Source organism: Balaenoptera musculus, chromosome 20 (assembly GCF_009873245.2).
Source record: "Balaenoptera musculus isolate JJ_BM4_2016_0621 chromosome 20, mBalMus1.pri.v3, whole genome shotgun sequence".
Lineage (NCBI taxonomy): Eukaryota > Metazoa > Chordata > Mammalia > Artiodactyla > Balaenopteridae > Balaenoptera > Balaenoptera musculus.
This window is the reverse complement of record NC_045804.1, coordinates 51,624,725-51,647,399: the sequence shown is the minus strand read 5'-3', so window position 1 is coordinate 51,647,399 and position 22,675 is coordinate 51,624,725. Positions and strand designations below refer to the sequence as shown.

General features: G+C 47.0%; 1 protein-coding gene across 8 annotated transcripts in view; it reads left to right on the top strand.

The window, feature by feature from the left end:
* MYH10 (myosin heavy chain 10) overlaps positions 1–22,675 on the top strand; it is a 138,385-nt gene that overhangs the window by 83,809 nt on the left and 31,901 nt on the right. For 5 of the 8 annotated variants that reach the window (XM_036836191.1, XM_036836184.1, XM_036836187.1 and 2 more), the window contains 8 exons: positions 2,653–2,826; positions 5,282–5,455; positions 5,954–6,068; positions 10,469–10,531; positions 19,498–19,691; positions 19,784–19,905; positions 21,812–21,881; positions 21,970–22,130. In XM_036836191.1, the coding sequence (XP_036692086.1) occupies positions 2,653–2,826; positions 5,282–5,455; positions 5,954–6,068; positions 10,469–10,531; positions 19,498–19,691; positions 19,784–19,905; positions 21,812–21,881; positions 21,970–22,130 (1,073 nt within the window). The remainder of the gene's footprint in view (positions 1–2,652; positions 2,827–5,281; positions 5,456–5,953; positions 6,069–10,468; positions 10,532–19,497; positions 19,692–19,783; positions 19,906–21,811; positions 21,882–21,969; positions 22,131–22,675) is intronic. The other 3 variants (XR_005017736.1, XM_036836185.1, XM_036836190.1) reach the window with 1 other exon arrangement.

Here is a 22,675-nt window from a genome sequence, read left to right as displayed (position 1 = left end):
TGTAAACAATCAGAAGATACAGTGAAAGAAAAGACCCCCACTTCCAGCTGCCAACAAGAACAGATGCAATACCTAAGAAGAAATGGGCAAGATTTAGTTGAAGACAACTTTACAGTGCAACTGTGAAAAAATGAAAGACTTAAAGAAATTTAAAAATATAGCTTGTTCTTGGATGAGAAAATTCAGCATTGTAAAGGTGTAAATCTTCCCCAAATTTATCTTTTTTTAAAAAAAAAATGTTTTTAACATCAAGAAAAAAGAGCATAGATTTTATTTTATTTACTTATCTTTATTTTTGGCTGCGTTGGGTCTTTGTTGCTGTGCTTGGGCTTTCTCTAGTTGCAGCGAGCGGGGGCTACTCTTCGTTGTGGTTCATGGGCTTCCCATTGCGGTGGCTTCTCTTGTTGTGGAGCACGGACTCTAGGTGCACGGTCTTCAGTAGTTGTGGCACACGGGCTCTAGAGCACAGGCTCAGTAGTTGTGGTGCATGGGCTCGGTAGTTGTGGCGCACGGGCTTAGTTGCTCTGCGGCATGTGGGATCTTCCCGGACCAGGGCTTGAACCCGTGTCCCCTGAATTGGCAGGCCGATTCTTAACCACTGTGCTACCAGGGAAGTCCCCCAAATTTATCTTTAAAGTGAACAAACTTGTTTAAAACCTATTTCAAGGGGTAGAAGAGGACTAGGCAACCTGCTTCTAAAACTAATTTGAAAAATAAGTTAATTAAAGTATAGATAGTAAAATTCTGAAAAATAAATGAAAAGAGGATATTAAGAGCTAAAACATTATAAAGCTGTAGAACTTCAGAAGTATGGTTTTGACATACGAATATATACAGACAGTAAAAAAAAAAAAAAACAGTTTTAGATGCTAAAAATGCAGGATTGTTTAGTGAGTGTTATTTGTCACGGAAAAGAATGGAAAATGCCCACTGTTAGGAGATTTATGCTCACTGTAGGAGATTGGTTTGATTAATTATGATATATATTCATGTAGTAGAGAACTGTGCACCCATTATAAAGAATGAAGTGGCTTTATATTACAGACTCCAAGATGCGTTGTTAAGTTTTTTTAAAAATCAGAGTAACACACATTTATGAGTGCACAGACTGTTTCTGGAAGGGTCACAAGAAATAGGTGACAGTGGTTGCTTATAGGAGAGCAAGTGGGTGATTGGAGTGAGACTTCTCAGTGCAACTCTCTGTACATTTTAAATTTTATACCATGTGTTACCAATTTAAAAATCGATTATTTTAAAATACAGTTGGTAGCTTAAATACGAAGACAAGTAGAAATCCATTAAAGAAAAATACCATCACATGTAGTAGCTCAGGCTAAATAGAGCGCTAAGATCTCATGATCTTAAGGCAGAGCAAAATCCATTCACATAAACATAACCAAGCACCATCGGGCGGTCTGCAGGTGTTGATGTGGGTCACTAGAAATACGGCGTTGAACAAGGCAGACTCTGCCCTGGCCCTCCTAGCGTGACCTCGTTCTAAGACGCTGAGTGTGACACCTCCCAGGGAAGATTGGAATGGCTTTTTCAGACTCTAAATCTATTCCTTGGGGCTTGATTAAACCTTCCCTAATTACAGATCACTTTATAATGAAAGAGGTTGTTCATGGGCCCATGGTACTTGTGTGGACAGCATGGAAGCAGAAGGAAAGGCTGAGTACTTCTCATATAAGGCGACTGCTTTAAGAAAACTATCCCTCGGGCTTCCCTGGTGGCGCAGTGGTTGAGAGTCTGCCTGCCAATGCAGGGGACACGGGTTCGGGCCCTGGTCTGGGAAGATCCCACATGCCGCGGAGCGACTGGGCCCGTGAGCCACAATTGCTGAGCCTGCGCGTCTGGAGCCTGTGCTCTGCAACAACAGAGGCCGTGACAGTGAGAGGCCCGTGCACCGCGATGAAGAGTGGCCCCCACTTGCCGCAACTAGAGAAAGCCCTTGCACAGAAACGAAGACCCAACACAGCCATAAATAAATAAATAAATAAATAAAATTTTTAAAAAAAAGATTTCTTTAAAAAAAAAAAACTATCCCTGTTACTTCATCCATCCATGTTTCATCCCATCAGCAGCACAATAGAGAAATGGGCAGATTTCACAGAGAGGGAAAAAGAAATGTCTGTAACAGATGAAAAGGTTATTATTATTTTTTATTATTGTTTTCCTTAACTCACTCTGGAGCCAGTGGCCTAAGTAAGGAGCAGAGGAGACAGCAGCCCATCTGTCCTCTGGACCCTCAAAGCTCACGGAGACGCGCTTGCCTCCTTGGCCTCTGGCCTTCCCGAGTCTCTTTGTTTCTCTTCTTTTTCTCACTTTCTTTCTCATTTATTCATTTCTCTTCATTAATCATTCGCTAATCAAAATGGTTTTATTTGTAGAAACTCAGCACGCTAAGTTTATCATTTTCTCATTTTAGCTTCGCAGTAATGTGATCTGGGTGTGTGTGTGTGTATGTGTGTGTGTGTGAGACAGAGATTAAGAGAGACCCCCCTCGCTTTAGTCACTGTCATCTGATGGACTCAGTAGGGTAGTCAAGACCTGATGAATAACTCTTCGAGAACTTTCTGGGAACTAGCTGACTCATTATCCCTCCCCCATCCCCACCCCACGTTTGGAACATGGCTCTCCTGGCACCCGCAGCTGAACTCCTTCGAGCAGCTGTGCATCAACTACACCAACGAGAAGCTGCAGCAGCTCTTCAACCACACCATGTTCATCCTGGAGCAGGAGGAGTACCAGCGCGAGGGCATTGAGTGGAACTTCATCGACTTCGGGCTGGACCTGCAGCCGTGCATCGACCTCATCGAGAGACCCGTAAGATCCTCTCCGCGCCGTCTGGCTCTCGGCCCCTGCTCAGGCGGGGCCTTGAGTTTTTTCTTGCCATCAGCTGAGACGGGAATTATCCTGTCTCATGAGTGCTAAGATAATTTTCTAGTCTAAATTTCCTAGGAAAGTGATGCCCATTTGAAATGCCCATTTGAAATATCCATTTGAAAAGTGAGTAGCGTGCCAGTAAGACCCTTCTTGAGCTGTCCTTTCTCACGGCCGTGTCCTGTCCTCGCGTGGGTCCGTGTGCTGGCCGACGTGGTCCTTGGCTGCCCGCAGGTGCCACGGTGGTGGCGGCAGCTGCCCTCACTCCAGCCCTCGGCACGTGTCAAGGGTGTGGGGCTCTCCTGAGCACACGTCCGAGGTGATAAAGGGGCGTCGTGTCTAGCTGGGAATAAGACAGGTCGTGCAAATCCATTTTGGGGGGTAACTAAAGCTTATCCTCATAAGTACAAAGATGCTTTTTTATAAGGTTTTTCAAAACCTTGTAAGAGTTTATAATCATAGGGAATTTAACTATAGCATGTAGAATGATATGGCATCATGATTCCATTGTGGGTCCTTTCAAAATGGAGAGTGAGGACAACTTTTTCCAGAAGGAAAATACCTAAAACGACTCTGTCGGGGCACCTGCCTGTCCCGGGCGTCTGTCCTCATCTCTCACAAACCCAGGCCCCGCCTGCCTTCTTACGGTACTCTGACCACAAGACAAAACATGGTCTCCCAAACTTAAAGCTCTTTAGAAATCCCCAGTGAAAAGGAAAAGGGATGAGAGATCTTGACATTGAAAGATGAAGTAGGAAAAATAAAAAGGAGACAAAATTATGGATCTTGTGAATCATGCTGTCACTTAGTCCTTTAGAAAAGATTAAATTATATTTGGGCTCCTCTTTCAGAATTTAGAAATATTTTCATTGAAACAGATTAAAAATGTAAAAATTATGGCAGAAAGATGGGTGTTTCACTTATCTTAATCTAGAACTTCATTTCTCAAAGTTGTCAGATGAGTGGGGTAAATTGGGTTAAATGCCATCCTGGACCCTAGGATCACCGAAGCCTAGTTGCCTTTGATTATAGTGTTCTTTTAGCAGCTCTGAACCCTGCAAATCCTTTCAGGTAGAGGGGCCACAAACTAGACAGCCAGGGAGTAAGGGTCTCAGAGATGTCCTGGGCTCCTGGAGGGGAGGATTCCCTCAGCTGCTTCTACCTGCTCTGTTCTGTTAACCTCTGCCTTCCTGTGACCACATGATTACACTGTTTCATTCATGTTTAACTAGAACCTCCAGTTACTTTTTAAGCAGTATTTGCACAGAGCCAGCTCTTCTGCAGTAAACATAAAGGCCTTGTGCGTTGAGGAAAACTGGTCTTAAGAAATTTATTCCAAAAGCTGATTTCATCGTTGTGCCCTAGAATTGGTACGCTCAGTCTTGTATCAGAAACTTGCTATATTTGCAGTATGGCAGTAAACGATGACCCCCAAAGCACTATAAAATAGGCCATCATTGTTTAAATATTTCATTTAGCTTTCATGTGTACCCCACTTTCCTCCAAAAAAGAAGTCGTTCCATTGATTTCCGAGCTCCCAGAGAATGTCAAGCTCTGGGCATTTTTTTTTAATTTGAGACATAATTCACTATCCTAATATTCACCCTTTTAAAGTATGTAATTCCGTGAATTTCAGCATATTCACAGAGCTTTACAACCATTACCACTGTCTAATTCCACAGCATTTTCATCATCCCAGAGGGAAACTTCCTGCCCTTGGCAGTCACTCCTGTTCCCCTCCCCCAGCCCCTGGGCCACTAATCTATCTTGTGTCTCCGTGTCTTTTAAGTCTCTACGGCTTTTTTCAGTGAACTAGTTGAGTGAAATAAAGGCTCTATTTTATTTGTTGATAAAACAAACCAATGAAGTAATTGATAAATTACTTCATCACCTTCCATATAGTCTACTTAACAATAGTTTTAAATATTTCACCAAGTGTGAAGTGCTCGTTTTATTTAATCATCACTTAAATAGAAACTTAAATTGACTAGGGTATAAAATGTCTGAAGCATTCCAGCTAGTTGAGGGTTTATTACAATTTATCCAGCCAGTCATTGAATATAAAGATTCAGTTTTGTCTCTACACCTTTCAGTTCCTTTCTGGTGTCTTTTATTTGCTACTTTTGGGGGAGTTATCTACTTGGAATTAGTTTTTTATAAGTTTGTGAGATACAGTACTCATCCATTTTCTTACCAGTACTTCTTGAGCAGTTTGAGATCTCAGCGTTTGCGTGATAGTTGCGATTTGACATTACCTGCTACCCTAGCAGTTTGATTTGCATAGATCTTCACGAAGCTCTAACTGTTTTGGAAGTTAAACTGCCAAACCCAGTGGAAAACATCCTTGTATGTACAGTGATGTGCAAAACGTGTCAGTTCTTCTTGCCTCTGTTATCAGGCTAACCCTCCTGGCGTGCTGGCCCTTTTGGATGAAGAGTGCTGGTTCCCTAAAGCCACAGATAAGACCTTTGTTGAAAAACTAGTTCAAGAGCAAGGGTCCCACTCCAAGTTTCAGAAACCTCGTCAACTGAAAGACAAAGCTGACTTTTGCATTATACATTATGCAGGGAAGGTAAGAGTGAAAGAACTCCATTAAAAGTGCTGTGTTTGAGATTTTGCTGCATTTGATGAAGGTTGTAACAAATGTGCTGATATACACTTATAAACCCTTAAATTTAGTACATATTACAAGGGCACTTCCTTCGGGACAACCCATTTTTTGGATTGTTCTATGAACTTATTTGGGGGGTGGAACGGGAGAAGTATAGAGAAAGGTTTGTTGCAAGGCCAAGCGAGGAGCACGGGTGGCTCATGCGCAAAACCCCTGAGCCCCCGATAGTTTGGGGGGAAGGTTTTCACAGGTAAAATTTGGGGTGAGGGCTGCAGGGTGTGTGACTTTCTTCTGATTGGCTGTTGGGGAGGGAACAGGGCGGGGCTCCGGGAGTCTTGGGTTGAGCCTGCAGTTCCCATCCTCCACCTGGGTGGGGGGTCCTGTGAACGTTTTTGGTTAAGGCTGGAAATGTTTCTTGGTTTTTTTTTCCCTCTTGCGCACCCGGCTCTGGCCCGGCAGGTGGACTATAAGGCGGACGAGTGGCTGATGAAGAATATGGACCCCCTGAACGACAACGTGGCCACCCTTCTGCATCAGTCCTCTGACAGATTTGTGGCGGAGCTCTGGAAGGATGGTGAGAACGTGCTTGCGTTTGTAATCAAACTTGGCCGAATCTTTTACAGTTAAGGCTTATATATGGTTCTTTTACTTATAGATGTGTGTAGACTTTTTTTTACTTTAAAGCTCTTTATTTTCCCTAGAGCAGGGCTGCCATTGTATCGGAATTTACCCACCTTAAGGAAACTTGGGTAATAAGACATCTGCCTTCTTGGTCAGGTGCTGTAGGAACATTCTAGTAGCAGAGCCATAAAGAACTACACATTTGCCTCAGGCCACCCTGGTCCCAGTGCAGTTGTAATCCAAGGGTGTCGGGATACAAAACCTGAGAAGCCTTGTGCATCTTCGCTGTGTTGTGTCCAGGTCAGCCGAGCTGCGTCCTCCCCCAGTGCCCTACCCTCCACACGCACGCAAAGTGGCTGGTGAATAAGCTTAGACCATCTGCATATAGATCAGTTGTTTGTATTTCTGTCAGTCCTCATAGTTCTTTGGTTTACGTGAACCTCAGGTGAAGGTTTTGGTGATTTTATCATAGACTAGAGATTTTGCTGGTACCAGAGGAACAAAGCAGCTCTGTGTCTGTATGTATAGTGGGACCAGCATCTTCTGGCGTTTAGCTCTCTCTACACTTTCATCCTGGTTGTCCCCACCGCTTCGCTTGGCCTCAGGTCATGCAGGACCTTAGCTCTGGATCTGCCCCTGCCTAGGCTTTGACCCTGAGGCCAGGCCTGTCAGTTACCTGGCTCACTTCTGCTTTTTCTATAGCATCTCAAGACCTTGCCATCTAGCTGTCTTCTCAGGTAGAGAGAAAGAAACCCAGAGGGCAGATCAGAGGGCTTAGGGCAATCAGGACAAAAGGAAAGAGACAGAAAGAGAAGAACGACCACAGAGAAAGTGAGCAGGGGGGTGATGACCCTACCAAAGACAGCCTAGTCAAGGTCACGTACATCGGCTCCAACAAGTGCGAGGGAGCCTGCAGGGCTGGGCACACCGCACACGTGCACGCACGTGTCCTGGGGAGAGATCGTGTGCATGAGACTGTGTACAGGGAGGGATTGGGGGAAGGGTTAGGTTTCCAGCAAGTAGAACAGAAGCTTTTAATCGCTGTCCCACTGGATGGAGGTCTTCACCTGGCTGCTGCCTGCTCGCTGTCACTTGCGGTGACCTGGTCAGCCTAGGGGGCCCCGTGAGGACTGAGGCGAGAGCAGGACCCTAAGGTGGTGTCTGCGGTGCCCACGCGGCCAAGGGACTCTTGGCCCTGTTCTGGGAAGTGTGAGAGTGGGTCTGAGAAATGGATCTAGCGTGGAAAAAGGGACCCTGAGCTCTGATGGCCACCGGGTCCACAGGGCTGGGAAGACCAGCACAGGTCAGTGGGAAAGGTGCACAGGAAACGTCACAAAAAGAGGAGGAAGGAGTAACGCTGCCCGTCAGAAATGCTGTGTTCAATCCGGAGTCGATTCCATTGTGCTGCCCCGGGCAGTGTGGCCCACGGAGCCCACCACGCCCACCCCGCCTCCTGGCTCCGCTCAGATCTCAGAGCAAAGGAAGTGAGACGTGTGGACAGACTGCTGAGTGTCGCAGACCCCTGAGATGAATGCCGCGGGGACAGCTGAGCGGGGACTGCCTTGTTCCTGGGGTGCTAAGGTCAAATGTCATGAAGGATGAGGCAGTTTTCCTTGTCCTCGAAAAGTAATACTTTGTTGAAGAAACAAAGAAAGCCAGCATTTCCTGAGCACGTGCTGAGGGCCGGGCAGTCTCCCAGCACCCACCGACGAACATTCACATCCTGTTGGGGCCTTAACCGTGGAGGGTGAGTAGGCTTCTGCGAGCCCACTCGTCTAGGGGTGGGTGGCATTTTTAGGAGTGATGTTGGTGTGGAAGAAGCAGGGGTGAAGCCGGTAGAAGGAGCGATCACAGGGCGGAAGTGGACAATCCCAACCTGGGGTGAGTGTCCCGTTGGGGCGTTAGGGCAGGGTTGGGGCCAGGAGGCAGAGTGAGCAGGAAAGGAGGCCGGTGATGGATGAGGCCGGAGCACGGAGGAACGCGGTGGCCAGTCTCAGGTGAATTTGACTTCACTGACTAAATGGCATCAGTAGTTTTACGGGCCAGGGTAGGGACACAGTGTGAACTTGAAGAAGCAAAGCAGGCAGTGGTTTGTTGGATGGATCAGGGTGAAAGACCCCGGAAGCGGGCAGTTCAGCGCGAGGTGACCGTGGAAGGAAAGCCAAGGAGAAGAGGAACAGAGGAAACCAGCATTTTACCGTTGAAGTCTCAAAAACAGATTTTCTCTCTTCATTTTGAATGAAAAGAGAAGCAGGTGTTTGGGGAATCATGATAGCAGGTCCCGGGCGTACACACTGGTTCTGACACTGTGAACCACTTTTGACTCTTGTCTTTTCACTTCTTAACCGAAAACAATATTGCGGGGAACACCTTTGGACCCCCTGACCTGTTCCTGTGACCCTGCACGTCCAGCCACGCTGGACAAGCTCACCGCCCACGCTTGTCAGCAGTGAGGTGGATTCGGGAACCGTGACCGGCGTGTTCCCTGCCGCCCAGGGCCTTCCTCTGGATGGAAACTCAGGACACGCACACAGGCGGGAACGGGACCGAGGAGCCTCTGCCTCGGCTTCCTCCTTCCAGGCTCCTCCTTTAACTCCCCGGCTCGCCGTCCAGGTACGGGAGGGCCTCTGGCGGCAGCGGGTCACAAGTGTCAGGAACGTGAGATCCGGCAGGTGAGGGGGGTGGGGGCTGCAGCTGCAGCGATGATAAGATGCGCGTCCCGTGTCGCAGGTGCGGGGGACGTGTCTCGCAGGTAGGACCCCGTCTGCAGAGCCCTGACCTGCCTTTCTGTGCTTTTCATGGACTAGCTACAGACAGGTTACTCGCTTGAAGGCAGAAGCTCTGAGAGGAGAGGCGTGTGGCCTGCGGGGCCCTCCCGTCCTGGCTCAAGCCCTGAACACCTGTCCTTGGCCCACAGCTCAGGCCCTGCCGGGGCCCTCACCTTTCTCCACGTGGACGGCTTGGGAGCACGTGTGGCCACTTTTGTCCAAATGGGCTGAGCGGAATCCTCTCCCCATTGTGACCTGGCTCTGCCAGCATCCACTCCGGACTCATCCTGTGTGTTTGCTCTCCTGATATCGCTTCTCTTAGTGGGAAGTCCTGCCATCCGTCAGCTCAGGTGGACGGTCACTCAGTTTAATCTGAGTGACAGGCTCTCAGAGGTGACCCAGCATCAGGGGGAGGGGCAGGCGGAGCCTGATGCCAGGCTCCTCCGATTTCGAGGACCGTGTGTTTCACGCATGAGGTCAGCGGCAGGCACAGGAGTTTGAAGACGGTCGTAGGGTGGAGAACTCATCATGCTCACTCTGGACGTAGAGATGTCTTGGGAAAAGGGGAGCTTCTTCTCTAGGAAAAGAAAATAGCCCTGGAAAAACATGTGATTATTTTTCTCTTTTTACAGCCACATCAATGCAAAGGCAGAAAATGACAAGTTGACTGAATGTATGAGTATATGATGTATGAATATAGTTTGCCTGTGAAGGTGCAGTGCCTTGAGTATAAAACATTTCATGTTAAAATAAACTTTGTATTAGAGTTTTCTCCAGGCCAAACCAGGAGAAATAAGATTTATTGGTGGCAGCCCTGCCCTAGAGATTTATATAGTGCCCTACTTTTTGCTGAAAGATGTTTTGCGATCTCTCTACCAGCTGCACACGATTTCTTGCCACTTCTCGGGGCTAACATACAAGGAAGAAAAGACCTAAAAATTACATTTTCATGTAAATGTACCTCCTATGATATTTTCATAACGGTAACGGTATGATCAATAGGTATCATCTTAGTTATGATTTGAAGTTGCTTTAACATTTTGTACAATAGAACTTGCTACAATAGAATTTTGTTTTCCTTAGTGGTAGTTACCTATTCGTAGCTGGTATTTGAAATAAATTATATTTCCAAAATCTGGATTGGAGATAAAATTACACAGCAGTGTGAATTTTTGACAGTAAATGCCACTAATATTTACCTTTTCCAGAGTAATCTAACTTACTGCAGTCTTGTCCCAATTTGCTAATTGGAAGATAATTTTATGAAAGACAACGCAAATAGTACCTTATTACTCTTAAATTTCATCCTGCGTTTACATGGGGGTAACCATTTGATATTAATATGATATAATGCTCACACCTGGAGTTGGGAATGATTCGGCTATATACATTTATTTTATAGAGAACTTTGTCCAGATGTGCAAATTCTCTAAACAGTAATGTTTGCATGGGGTCTGCCCTGGACTAGCTGCTTTTGTAGCCCAATTGCAAAGTTGACTTGTGATGTCGAATGTCTTTCACACTAACTGAAGTGTTTGTGTATTTGCCCTTCTGTCCTCCTGTTTTTGCTGTTTCTCTGCTTTAGAGATTCAGAATATTCAGAGAGCTTCTTTCTATGACAGTGTTTCTGGTCTTCATGAGCCACCAGGTGAATGGATAAAGCCTGTAGGTCTTCCAAACACAAGGGGTTTCAGCCCAGAGGAAGAACTTGCGGGGTGGGGGGCCTGGCAGGGTGGCCGGGGAGGATGGGGGCTTGGTTTCTGGGTTTCTGTTTTTGTTTTGCTCATAGACCTGCATGAACCTTCATTTCATGCTCAGTTTTATTATCCTTCAAGGCAACTGTTTGAGCGCATAAACAATTCAGTCGCTACTGCCTACACATTGCTTCTTTTATGCGTAGCCCGTAAGCACCGCAGAGCAAAAGGTCTGTCACTACCTTTTCCAGTAGTGCCGTTTGATACACAGTCCTCTAAGGGAATTGTTAGGAATCGATGTCCCCAGTAATATCTCCTTTGTCTTTGAGTTACCTTTAAATTTTCAACTCTAAGGAACTCCAAGGAGGAGTTGGGTTTTTTTTTTTCTTTTTTCAAGTCATTAACGTTTTGTGAACAAATAATTACGTGATTATCTCACGTATGTTGGTCTCATCATTATGCCTTTTATTTGGAATTTATGTGCATATCTGGCTACTTGCCCTTTTCTTTTGAACTGAAAACCATGAAACTGTCTACGAGGCTTGAAATGTGCACGTTGATACGAAAAGTGGAGTGTTAGAACCTGAACCTTGAACCTGAAATTGAGCTTCACAAGTTTGGGCCTTATGGTTTGAATCCTTAGCCCTCTTTAAAATACAGCCTAACCTGTAAATCGACTGTACTTTAAAAATAGATAGATAGATAGATGGAAGGAAGGAAAGAATACAGCCTAACCATGGCAAAGAGGCCCTCCCAAAGCCGAATATAAATGCAGATCACCTAACCTTCCAGTTGTTTAGTGAAATTGTCAAGTAGTAAAAACTCAAAAGGTAAAGTCAAATTCATCTTATAAAATTTCCTTCATGATTTTTGGAACATAATGCTGAGACCCAAACCCATCTCAAAAGTGTTTTTAAAATATGTTAAAGAAACATGCCCGTTTTAATCCCAGATTCCTGGGGTCAATTCTGGCTCACATACTGTGAAAGAAGTAGGTTGCAAGCAAGGGGGCGGAGGGAGGGAGAGATTATGCCGAAGGTTGCTCCGTGAACTGGGATGACTTGTCCACAGGAGAAATCTTCAAGGTCGGTCATCTTTGGCCTTGGGGGTTCTGAGAGAGTTGAGGAAGTGGGGGGAGAAAGAGCTAGATGGTAGTTTGAAGCTTATGGTCTGCCTGGGACTTGTGCTTTGTTGGAAGGTCAGCGCTCGATCTTTTGGACTTTCTCCCCCAGTAGAGCTCCCTCTTTAAATTCATTCCTCTAACTCTTGGATTTCTAACCATTTAAGAGACTTCCAGCCCATGAGCCCCCATCACTCCCCCGCTGCTGGCACCAAACGGGCGCACCGTGAAGTCCGTGGGTGGGTGTCCCACACCCAGCAGCGAGGGGCAGCAGACTCGCCCAGCCCTCCCACCATGGCCTTCCCTCTCCTGCAGCACAGATGCTCTTTCCTGCGGGACCATGATCTTCGGGGTCTGTGGACCAGGTGCTTTTCTGTACCTGCGGGATCAGGTACAGGACCACCCTAGACAAAACCATTCCCTCAGGGAGCCGGCTCGCTCCTCCCCGTCTGCTTGCCTGGGCACTGGAAACGTGCCTGGTCCGTCTCTCTCATGAGGTGGCCTCTGGCTGAGTCAGCCAGGTGACCCAAGCATCGGGGTCTCAGTGTCTCCCCACCCCGGAGGGCCTTCCATCCGCTATGGCCACAGGTGGCCTTTGAACTTGTAGGTACTACTGATATTTCTACAGCGGAAATGTTCTCCTCAACGTGTGCTCATGGATTCAAACCTCAGGGAGGGGTAACGGGTTTTAAATGAAAACACGGGCTTTAGTATTTTCAGTGATTTCTCGGAAGACGGTGGATGAAGGGGATCCTCAGGATCAAGTCGTGATGGCCTTTGACACACTGAGGTGGGCGGTGCCTCTCAATGAGATGACAAAGAGCTGCCGCGGGCCCTGTGCTTCTAAGTACAGTCATAACGTTAGGAAAACAGCATTAGAAGAATGCGTGGGCTTTGGAGGAGAAAGATGAGAGATGGGGGTAAAGAGAGGTTTCCAAAACCATCAAAGAACAAGTGCAGGAGAGAAAGGAACAATTCCTAGAGGCAGAATAAGGAGGTCATACAAGTTTCTGCTAGAAACCAAAGGACTGTTTTCTTCCAAATATATTTTGAAAATCTAGACTCCTGGGATAAACTAGTAATGGAGGATGCAATGAATTAGCAAAGCGGGTTCCTAACCTCAAAGTGGTAGGCAGGGTTTTTAGACTAAAAGGGCCTGTGATGACGGGGGTGGCAGTTTGTGGCTTTGGTCCTGACGCGAACTGTGTTGGAGGGACGGTTGTGTGTGATCTGCCCTAACGCTAGCGGACACCTGCCGTGTCCTTCACAGGGTAGTAAGGACCCTTAGGTTCTCTGACCCCCCACGAGTGCTGGACAGCAGCTGACGGGTCTGGAAGGGTGACCACCGGAAACATGGTGAGAAGTACAGGAAGCAAGTTTTAGTCGTCGATAGAGAACTCCCTCCACCCTTTTCAATCTCTCATAGAAGCAGCACTTGAAACATGGTGGCAGCAGTTCACTTGGGGCTGGGAATCAGCAGGGAGAGCTCGGTCCCGGCCTGCGGGAGGGCTGCCCCACTGGGGTCTGCCTTCATCTCCTAGTGGCCCCGGAATTCTTCCCTTCCTTCTTGGCATAACAGAAATGACGATGTTCTGACTTCGAAGACTTTGAACCAGCCTTTTTTTTTCCTTCACTGAGTAGTTAGAATCCAGTAGCACGACTGATAAAAACGGTCATCATTGGATCTCTGTGTAGATTATATCCACTGGTCCTAACCCCTATTTTTAGTGCCTTTTAGACTGTCTGGTTTAGGTCTGATCCGGTTTCTGTACGCAGTTTCATTGTCTTCGTGTTCAGTGGATGAAGGTTTTATATGTCATTGCATATTCTACTCTTTCCTATTTCTTTATCTTGAGTTCTAACCAGAGTTGGGAGCTCGAGGAGAAGCAGCACCTCCAGCTCCCGAGGTCCAGTGGGGACAGTGACACTTGGTTCTCAGGGTTATCGCGAGTATCAGACGAGGCGGCGCGAGCCTGACCCGGCCCAGGAAGTGCCCGAGTGCACGCCGCCTGCCTGGCCTTGCACTTGCCGAGGCTGCCTCTGCAGCTGCCGTAATTGCTCTTGTACCCTCGTTGCTGCTGCTGTGCTAATTATAAAAAACAGAGAAAGTCAGTAAATGCTTATTTCCTTGGCCATCGTCTCACGCAGGTCCTCTTTTCTTCACAGTGCCCCGAGGCCCCGCGGACAGGCAGTCATTCTGTGCTGCCCGGGGTGGGCATGAATCATATTCATGGGACCTGCCCGCGGGAGAAAGAAAGCAGGAGTAGCCAAGCCGGAGGCGCTGGTGGGAGGTGTGGGGCTCCCTGTGTGCCCAAACTTTGGCTTCTGTAGGGGCAGAAAGTACAGATGGGGAGGGTGGGTAAGGGAGACAAATTTCAGGTCACCTTAACGCTGGCGCTTGGGGGAAGGCAGATTGCTTTCTCCCTGAATCACACGCTCCCCGTCAACTGCTGAACTTCCTGGAAGTTTTCTAAAACTTCCCAGACACTCTAGAACATTTAACAGATTGGTTCTACAACCCAGTTATGTAACCACTGTAAATTTGTTATTACTGTGTAATAGCCGTACCCTGGAGATAGACTATTCGATGTTAAGATTGTTTCTGGGAATTCATAGCAGTTAAATATTTGTTTGGGAATCATTTTCAACTGTTAGTAACATTCTAGTGTACCTTAGGAGTAGAACAGTCTTAGTCTATGTAAATGAGCACTGAGAATCCACCATGAGCCTGGCACAGCGCTGGGCGCTAGAGGCTTCTCTAGGATAGGAGTGTGTGATGTGGTTCCTAATCGTTGTGTCTGGGTATTAAAATTAACATTAAGACAGTTTTCTCCCCCCCTTTTTGGTTTCCAGCTCTATTATCTAGAGAGAGTTTCTGAAGAACTGGCTTAAATACTTCAAATGAAATAATAGCACTAGTATTTTGGCCCATGCACAGATTTAAAGAACACAAAAATCTCATGTATTCCTCTTGTCTCCTGAGACTGTCCGCTAGAAGAAGGGCCAGTTAAGCATTCCGGCTGTAGACAATACCATTCCTTACGTAAAACTGTTGATGGCAGTTTTATGAGATAGAGGATTACTGTTGCTTTTTTTTTTTTGCCTCTTAAACTATGAACATGGCCTTAGAGATCGCAGGTCTGTGGAGCTCATCTCATTTCTGACTGTCCACGTAGGGTTTATTGATTAATAAGTTGTTAGTATAAAATACTTGGAACTCTTTTCAGGCCACTGGGCAACCAAGTAATGAATTGCAGTGCCCACCAGCAGCCTAACCAGCCTTTCCTGGATGGAGGAGGAGGAGAAGGATAAACAAAGCCATTCTTCTGCCTTGAAACCCTGGCCAGTAGACACTTTGAGGTTTTAGTAGTGATATTAAGTCTTAGAAGAGGCAGTGCTGCTCATTTCAGGGGGCTGCTAGCATCTTGCCTGCATTTTTCACCTTTGTCTGGTTCCTGCTACAACAGTCTTCAACAAGAAAATATTCTTTTAAAACAGAGGTTTTTCTAGGTCTTGATTTTTGAGTGAAATCGTATATGATTAGTGTGGCCCAAATCATTTAATGAAGTTCCCAAAGTGTTTCTCTTTTACCCAATAATTTTACTCATTGGTAGAAACTAACCCTGAGTTTAAGTTTTTGAATTAAAAAAAAAAAACAAAAACTGAAAGTCTGAAGCATTCATTTTTTAAAAATCTGGATATTTAGCTTTGGATTACCCTTACTAAAGTTAAATTTGAAAATCAGGCTCATTATGATTATATTTTTTGTTTATTACTTAAAAAAAAAAAAAAAGTGGTCCTTGCCCCAGGGCTGCATCGTGGGTCCCCGCCATCCTGCACTGTGGAAGAGGACCTGCCCCTTCAGGGAAAGAGCTGCAGACCGGTGCGGCTGAATCCCCCCAAAGTCAGCGTGGTGCCTCCTTCTCTTTTGTTATGGGCGTGACTTGTTCTTGTGGGTAATTTTGTGTTCATTCAGTGGCTATTTGTTAAAAAAAAAAAAAAAAAAAAATTACTGTGTGCCAGGGACCACGCTCAGGCCAACATCAGGGCGTGGGGAAGGTAGAAGAAGCCATTTGAGCTGGTGATCAGGGGGGTCCAGGGCCACCAGGGATCTGCTCTCAGGACCCCGCGTGTGTTCGATGCTGGAGAGAGACGTCCCCGGAAGCTGAGTCCAGCAGGAATATACAGGGATCAGAGTGGAAGTGTCATCCCAGGGCCTGACTTAACGTGATTTGAAGCTTCGAGGAGGGAGTGGCCTGTTTAGCCTGGAGGCAGGCGGACAGGAAGAGGTGGTAGGGAAAGGGATGGAGATTTAAAAGCCGTTATGAGGTCGCAAGGAGGCGGGGTTCCTGGCAGAGAGAAAAGGATGGTGACTTGACAGCTTTGGGTCTTTGAGAAAATGCAGCTGGTTTGTAGAGTTGGCGTCTAGGGAAGGTGACAGGAGGTCCCTTCACCGAGCACTTCATGCTTTCTAGGCACCTCGGTTCTGTAAGGTGGGTCACCTTGGCTCCATTTCACAGAGGAACAAACTGAGGCTGGGAGAAGATGGGTGACTAGACCCAAGTTGGCAGGTGTTTCTGACTCTCTGGGTAGAGTTCTTCGTCCCTGTGCTCTGCTGCTGGGCTGTTATTTGGACCGTTTCCTACAAGCTGTAGGAGAAATGGAAGGATTTTAAGTCTAGGAGCAAGGAACTTGCTTAGTTTTAGACACAGCTGTTAATCGTGACACTGGGACCAGAGGTGTAGCTGGAAAGCACATTGTGGCTGCAGGGGTGGAGGATGAAACGGGAGAGTGAGGCTGGAGGAGGGAACCGGTAGGGCAATGTGGCACAGACCAGGGCAGCGGAGAGGAGGGAGGGACTGAAGACTCCGGAAGTTTGTCCTGACTGGTTCCGGTAGATCAGCAGCTGCATGTGGGAGGGGCATGGAGGCTGACTCCCGGTTTCTGGCTTGAGTAACCCGTGGCCACGTCTGCACTAGATGTACACGAGGAGGGGCAGGGAGAATGTGCTTCAGTTTAGGACGTTGACCTTGGGCCCCCCTGCTTCCAGCCCCTTCTCATCTTCCTTATCCAGCTCCTCCTCCTGCCCCAGCTCCTTGGGGCTTGCCCCACGCCCCCATCTCTGGTCATTCGCCCTTTAGGGGACTCATCCAGTCCCGTAACTTTAAATCCTATCTGCAAGTCAGCAACTCCCAAATCTACCTTTTCTCCTTCAGACCTCTTTTCTTAGCAGCAGACTGTCCGCTGTCCGCTTGACATCTCCGCCTCAGTGTCTCACGGGCGCCCCAAACTTACATAGAGTTTGGATCCATCTTTCTACCCACAGAACCCCCTTCTCTCCCCATCTTCCCATTGGTGCCACCAGCCACTTGCCTGCCCAAGCCCAAATCCCAGAAGTTCTTGCCCTCTGCCTTATTCTCCATACCAAGTTCATCCTAAGAGCAAGTCAGTCCTGCCACCAAAACACATCTGGAATCTTCCTTGTCCACCATCTCCTCTGTGATCTTACAGGTTCAGCCTGCCATCATCTCTCTTAGAGCCTGGACTACAACATGGGTCACCCCTTGCTCCCTGACCCCTCTCCCAGTGCATTCTCTGTGGCGTGCGTGTCCTCGCCTCCTCGCTCCTGAGGCCCCACTGGCACCAGCTTCTTGCACTTCTTCCTGCGTCTGGTCCTTCACACCTGCTGTTCCCACTGCCCGCAGGGATCTCTCCACTGGCTCATCCTTACCCTTGAGGCATGAAACGTAATTTCTCCAGAGAGGTCTCTAACCGCCCATCCTTCTCATAGCATCCTGTTCTTTTCTTTCAGTGCATTTCTCACTGTTTGTAATTGTGAAAGCATTTAATGTTTACTTCATTTATTTGCTAATATATATGTATCAAGCACGTTATATGCCAGACGTCGCGCTAGGTTAGAGGGAGGTGATACTGAGAAAAGCAGATGTGAGAGACACTTTGTGGAAGGCAGAGGCAGCTTTGTGACCTCTGGGTGGGCAGGAGAATATAGGTGTTTGGTGACTGGTGCTGGGAGGTCAGGTATAACGTGATCGCCCAGGAAGAGACGGGCTTGAGGAAGGCAGAATTCTGGCCAAGTGCTGTCTGCCCGCACGTGTGTCCTGTCTTATTCTAGAAAGGAGTTTAGGTGAGCTGAGTTTGGGCCCTTCGTGAGCGTCGTGGTGTACAGAAAACGCAAAAGAGAAGTCATTAAGGAGAGCGTGGTGGTTAAGAGAGGTGGGTCGAGGGCCAGGAGAAGGTGGGGTTCATGGTCCACAAGAGAAGCCAGGTGTGGAGAGTTTCTAGAATGCTGCTGTGATGGTCAACAGGTAAACGGACCAGGGTCAAGCTAAATAAGGCCCGGGCCTGTCATGGCCTGAGTGGAATGGGGTGTGGGGGGAGAGTGCCCTGGAAGCCAGTTGGCTGCACAAGGAGAAATTGGCGGGAAGGATGAGGAATGGCAAGTGTGGGAACCGCCCTAGAAAGAGGCCCGGCTCTGAGGAGACAGAAGTGGGCTGGCTTACGGAAGTTCACTGTCATGGCGCGTGCAGGGGCAGGCTTGGTGAAGAGAGCCGGGCGGAAGGCACAGGAGAGAGTGGTGGTCTCCAAGGGGCACAAGCAGGAGTAGCTTTGACCTAAACCCTCGAGTCTGGCGGCTTCCCGAGGAGAAAGTGTAGCTAGTGTGCAGGCCTCATCCACCCTTCTCGCAGCTTCCACGGAAGGCCTGCATGACTTGGACAGTTCGCTTACCTCCTGGGCCATGGTTGCCTCTTCCCTAAAAACCTCACTGGAAATCAAGGATTGGAATCAAGACTGAGGTTTTGCTGAGAGAGCACTTCACGTGGTGCCAGGTCCCCACGTGCTTTCTGCCCTGGGGAGCAAACGGAAGAAACGGAGGGGACTGCTAGGGTCGAAGAGAGCGTTGATGGGGTAGTTCAATTGGTATTTTGATTTTTTGTGTGTGTTTCATTCATTCATCAGGTTTTTTTAAATGAGAGCATATTAGGCACCGAATGTTTGGCTGGCGGCTGGTGCGCTTGCCGGGCTTCTGCATGTGACCCCATCACTGGAAGCGTTAGGTGTGTGGGCGGGGGAAACTGTCAGCTGCTTTAATAAGAGCGTAGCGTCCGAGAGGTTTAACCGTCGTTGAACTCAGCTCAGGCACTGATTACTTTTCAGAAGACTCCTTCCGATGGAGTGTTCTTGCCCTTTCGTGAGTGCCATCCATGCTTTGAGGAGAGAGTTGAAGTTTACTCCTTCCTGAAAACCTGAGCTGATGTGATCTAATCTTCCTGCATTTGTTGGCCTTTCTCTTTGGAAATCTAATGACCAATAAGAGATGACTCTGGTCCCTAATTGCTGAGCATATTCACTTAAGTGGATTTGCTTTGTACAAATGTATATCTTAATGTACATTTTTAGAAGCCATTTCCTATTTTGAGACTTGTCACAGTGTCGGTTTGGGTATCAATGCCAGCCAATAATCTTTCACTTACCAAATAACTGTGTATGTAACAGGCAAATGTTATCAGGCAGTGAGTTCCTGAAACTAGTGTAGCAGAAGGCACCTGCTGGTGTGTGGTACGAAGTTGTCAAAGCACTACAGTATCCTGCCCTAGAAGTGTGTGGCTTTTAGTTCCACGGCTTGTGCAGTGTCTAAATATGCTGACTGCCTTACCTCTATGGCATCTCTTATCATTTGTCCCACAAAGCTTGTGCTGCTGCACTCTCACTCTGTCTTTTCTTTCCCTGCTAAAGAGTTAGAGTTGGCTTATTTTCCCTTGTCTTTTTTATTTCCACCAGTGGACCGGATCGTGGGTCTGGATCAAGTCACGGGGATGACGGAGACAGCTTTTGGCTCTGCCTATAAAACCAAGAAGGGCATGTTTCGTACAGTCGGGCAGCTCTACAAAGAATCTCTCACCAAGTTGATGGCGACGCTCCGCAACACCAACCCTAACTTTGTGCGCTGCATCATTCCAAATCACGAGAAGCGGGTACGTGCTTAGCAAAACGGATGCGGGTGTTGAAGACTGATCGAGGTCCAGTCACAAAGATGAAGCTCTAAAACTGTCCTCTGCTTGATTAGGCTGGAAAACTGGACCCGCACCTAGTGCTGGATCAGCTTCGCTGCAATGGTGTCCTGGAAGGGATCAGAATCTGTCGCCAGGGATTCCCCAACCGGATTGTTTTCCAGGAATTCAGACAGAGGTATTGCTCACCTTTACCTGGGTTCTGTGTGTATCAAAGCTTATCTGAATATGAATCAAACAGTGAGATGATGAGAAAGGACTCTTCCTTGTTCCCTGCAGGGTTTCCGTTCTCTTTTCATGTAGGAGGGCGGTCATCATTATTACCGTTATCGTTGGTCGGGAATATTGAGTGCCTACTTTACAAAGAGGCAGGGCGCTCATAACTTCTGGGTGCAGCAAAGACTGCTTCCTGGCCTTGGGGCCCTGAGGCTGTTGTGAGGAAACACGGAGAGCTGAGAACTTACAGTTCACTCATTCAGACAGTTCTACCTGGGATTTAAACATAACTCTTTTGTAGACTGATTTTTTAAAATGTAGGAATAACGTATGTTCCTTTTAGGAAAAATTTTAAATACGTTAAAAGTAAATAAAAATTATTCAGGTGTGACTCCTAAAAGCACTTTGGGACATTTCTTTCCATCTTTTTTTCAATGACTATATCTGTGTATGTGTGTATGTATATATTTTTCCCACTGTGTATGCCCATGTGTGTGTTCTTACAATCCTTTTACTAAAGTAGGGTCGGAAATACAAGAGGTTAGAAAAGAATTAGGAAAAAAACAAGAGGGAGAAGATCAGTGTGCAAAAGAAATGGATGAAAACATATGATGGGCAACAGGTTTTTTAAGTGTATTATGTAATTTTCTTTAACAGTTAGTCTAGTTTGCCTTTTTCCTCTTTGCTCCTGGAAATCAAGTTTCCAAATATGAAGCATTTGTTTTTCCATAAAATAAACAGTGCTGCAGGTCAAAGAGTAGCCCTTTCTCCCAGAGGGAATCCAGTTGAAAAACTGTTCCAATCCCTAGAGATTTTCAGGGAAACCCTTATTATGGCCCCACTATATGATAAACGAGCTGGTAGATTTTCACTTTTTATTTGATAGGAGAAAATGGAACATAGCTGGCATCCAAAATACAAAGTTGGTTGAAGTAGCCAGGATTCATCTTTTAATACAGCCACTGTCTTTGTGCTAAAATTTATTTTCTTGGGGTATAACCCACATATAGTAAATGCACAGACCTCAGGTGTGCAGGTCGGTGAACATATGTGCACCCAGCCCAGCGCTGTTTTGAGTCACCCTGAGACTTCCTCCTGTTCTTTTTTTTTTTTTTTTAATTTATTTATTTTTATTTATTTATTTTTGGCTGTGTTGGGTCTTCGTTGCTGCGCGCGGGCTTTCTCTAGTTGCAGTGAGCGGGAACTACTCTTTGTTGCGGTGCGCGGGCTTCTCATCCCGGTGGCTTCTCTTGTTGCAGAGCACAGGCTCTAGGCGTGCAGGCTTCAGTAGTTGCGGCACACAGGCTCAGTAGTTGTGCCTCACGGGCTTAGTTGCTCCGCGGCACATGGGATCTTCCCGGACCAGGGCTCAAACCCGTGTCCCCTGCATTGGCAGGTGGATTCTCAACCACTGCGCCACCAGGGAAGTCCCCTTCTGTTCTAAACAGAGGCCTCCAGGCATTGCTCTTACAGCCTTTTCTGTTATCTAATAAATGCCTACAAGTTGACGGTGACTCAACACGCAAAGAGCCAGATTCTCCTTGCATCTTAAGGACGTGGACATTTTGTGGGAAATAAAAACAAAAAGTTTCTAAAATCACCATGCTTTTGATTCCTCTCCACCACAACTTCTTAAACATGGTCTCTGACTTGGGAGAATTGACTGCATTTTCATTTTGCTGCTTCTTTTAAGAAATAGAAACTAGATCTGCAGAAAACCTCAGATTATCAGCTGGTCATTTCTTTACTCTTAATTCAACATGATTGCCCATTATATTCTTGCCTCTTAGAGAAAACAAAACTCATAGTTAGTAGGTAAACATTTCCACAAATTTTTACAAAAGGCTTTTTGGCTGCTTTTCTTACAGATATGAGATCCTAACTCCAAATGCTATTCCTAAGGGTTTTATGGATGGCAAACAGGCTTGTGAGCGCATGGTAAGCTCTTCTGGATTTTTCTGGTTTGTGGGCTATTGACACAATCTTTCCTGTAGCAAAAATAATAAACAGACTCTTTCTTTCTCAGATCCGGGCTTTAGAATTGGACCCAAACTTGTACAGGATTGGACAGAGCAAGATATTTTTCAGAGCTGGAGTTTTGGCACACTTAGAGGAAGAAAGAGATTTAAAAATTACCGATATCATTATCTTCTTTCAGGCTGTTTGCAGAGGTTATTTAGCCAGAAAGTAAGTGGGAAATCATGTATTAAATGCTTAGAGTGTGTGCTTGTGCTAATAAGCATGTGTTTTGTGCTAGAAATACAAGCGCGTGTGAGACTTGAGGTCCCTGTCCTGTGGGACCGAGAGCCAGGTAAGCAGACACACGTTCTAAATAAGGACACAAACAAGGGGCCAAGACAGACGATAAAGGGGTCCTGCTTCAGCGTGGGTCCTCGGGGAGGGCTTCTCTGAGCCCGTCTGTAAATGAGAGGTGTCAGCAAGATGATCTGCATGTCCAGTCCAGGAGGGAAGGAGGAGAAAGAGTACCTTAGCAAGAAAGAGGGAGGTTTCTCCTGTGACAGATCCAAAAAGAAAAGAGTGGCTAATAGAGGATTGATGAAGAGCACAGCAAAGGGAAAGGGAGGGCAGGGCCTTGTTCACACCCGCGTGCACGCGCACATGTGTGTGTCTGGGGGTAGGTGGCAGGGGCCGTTTCCGGCAGCGTCTGTGAACAAAGTGCCAGGTCCCGTGACACGAGCTGAGGTCGGCGGAGCAGGCCCGCCATCCGGCAG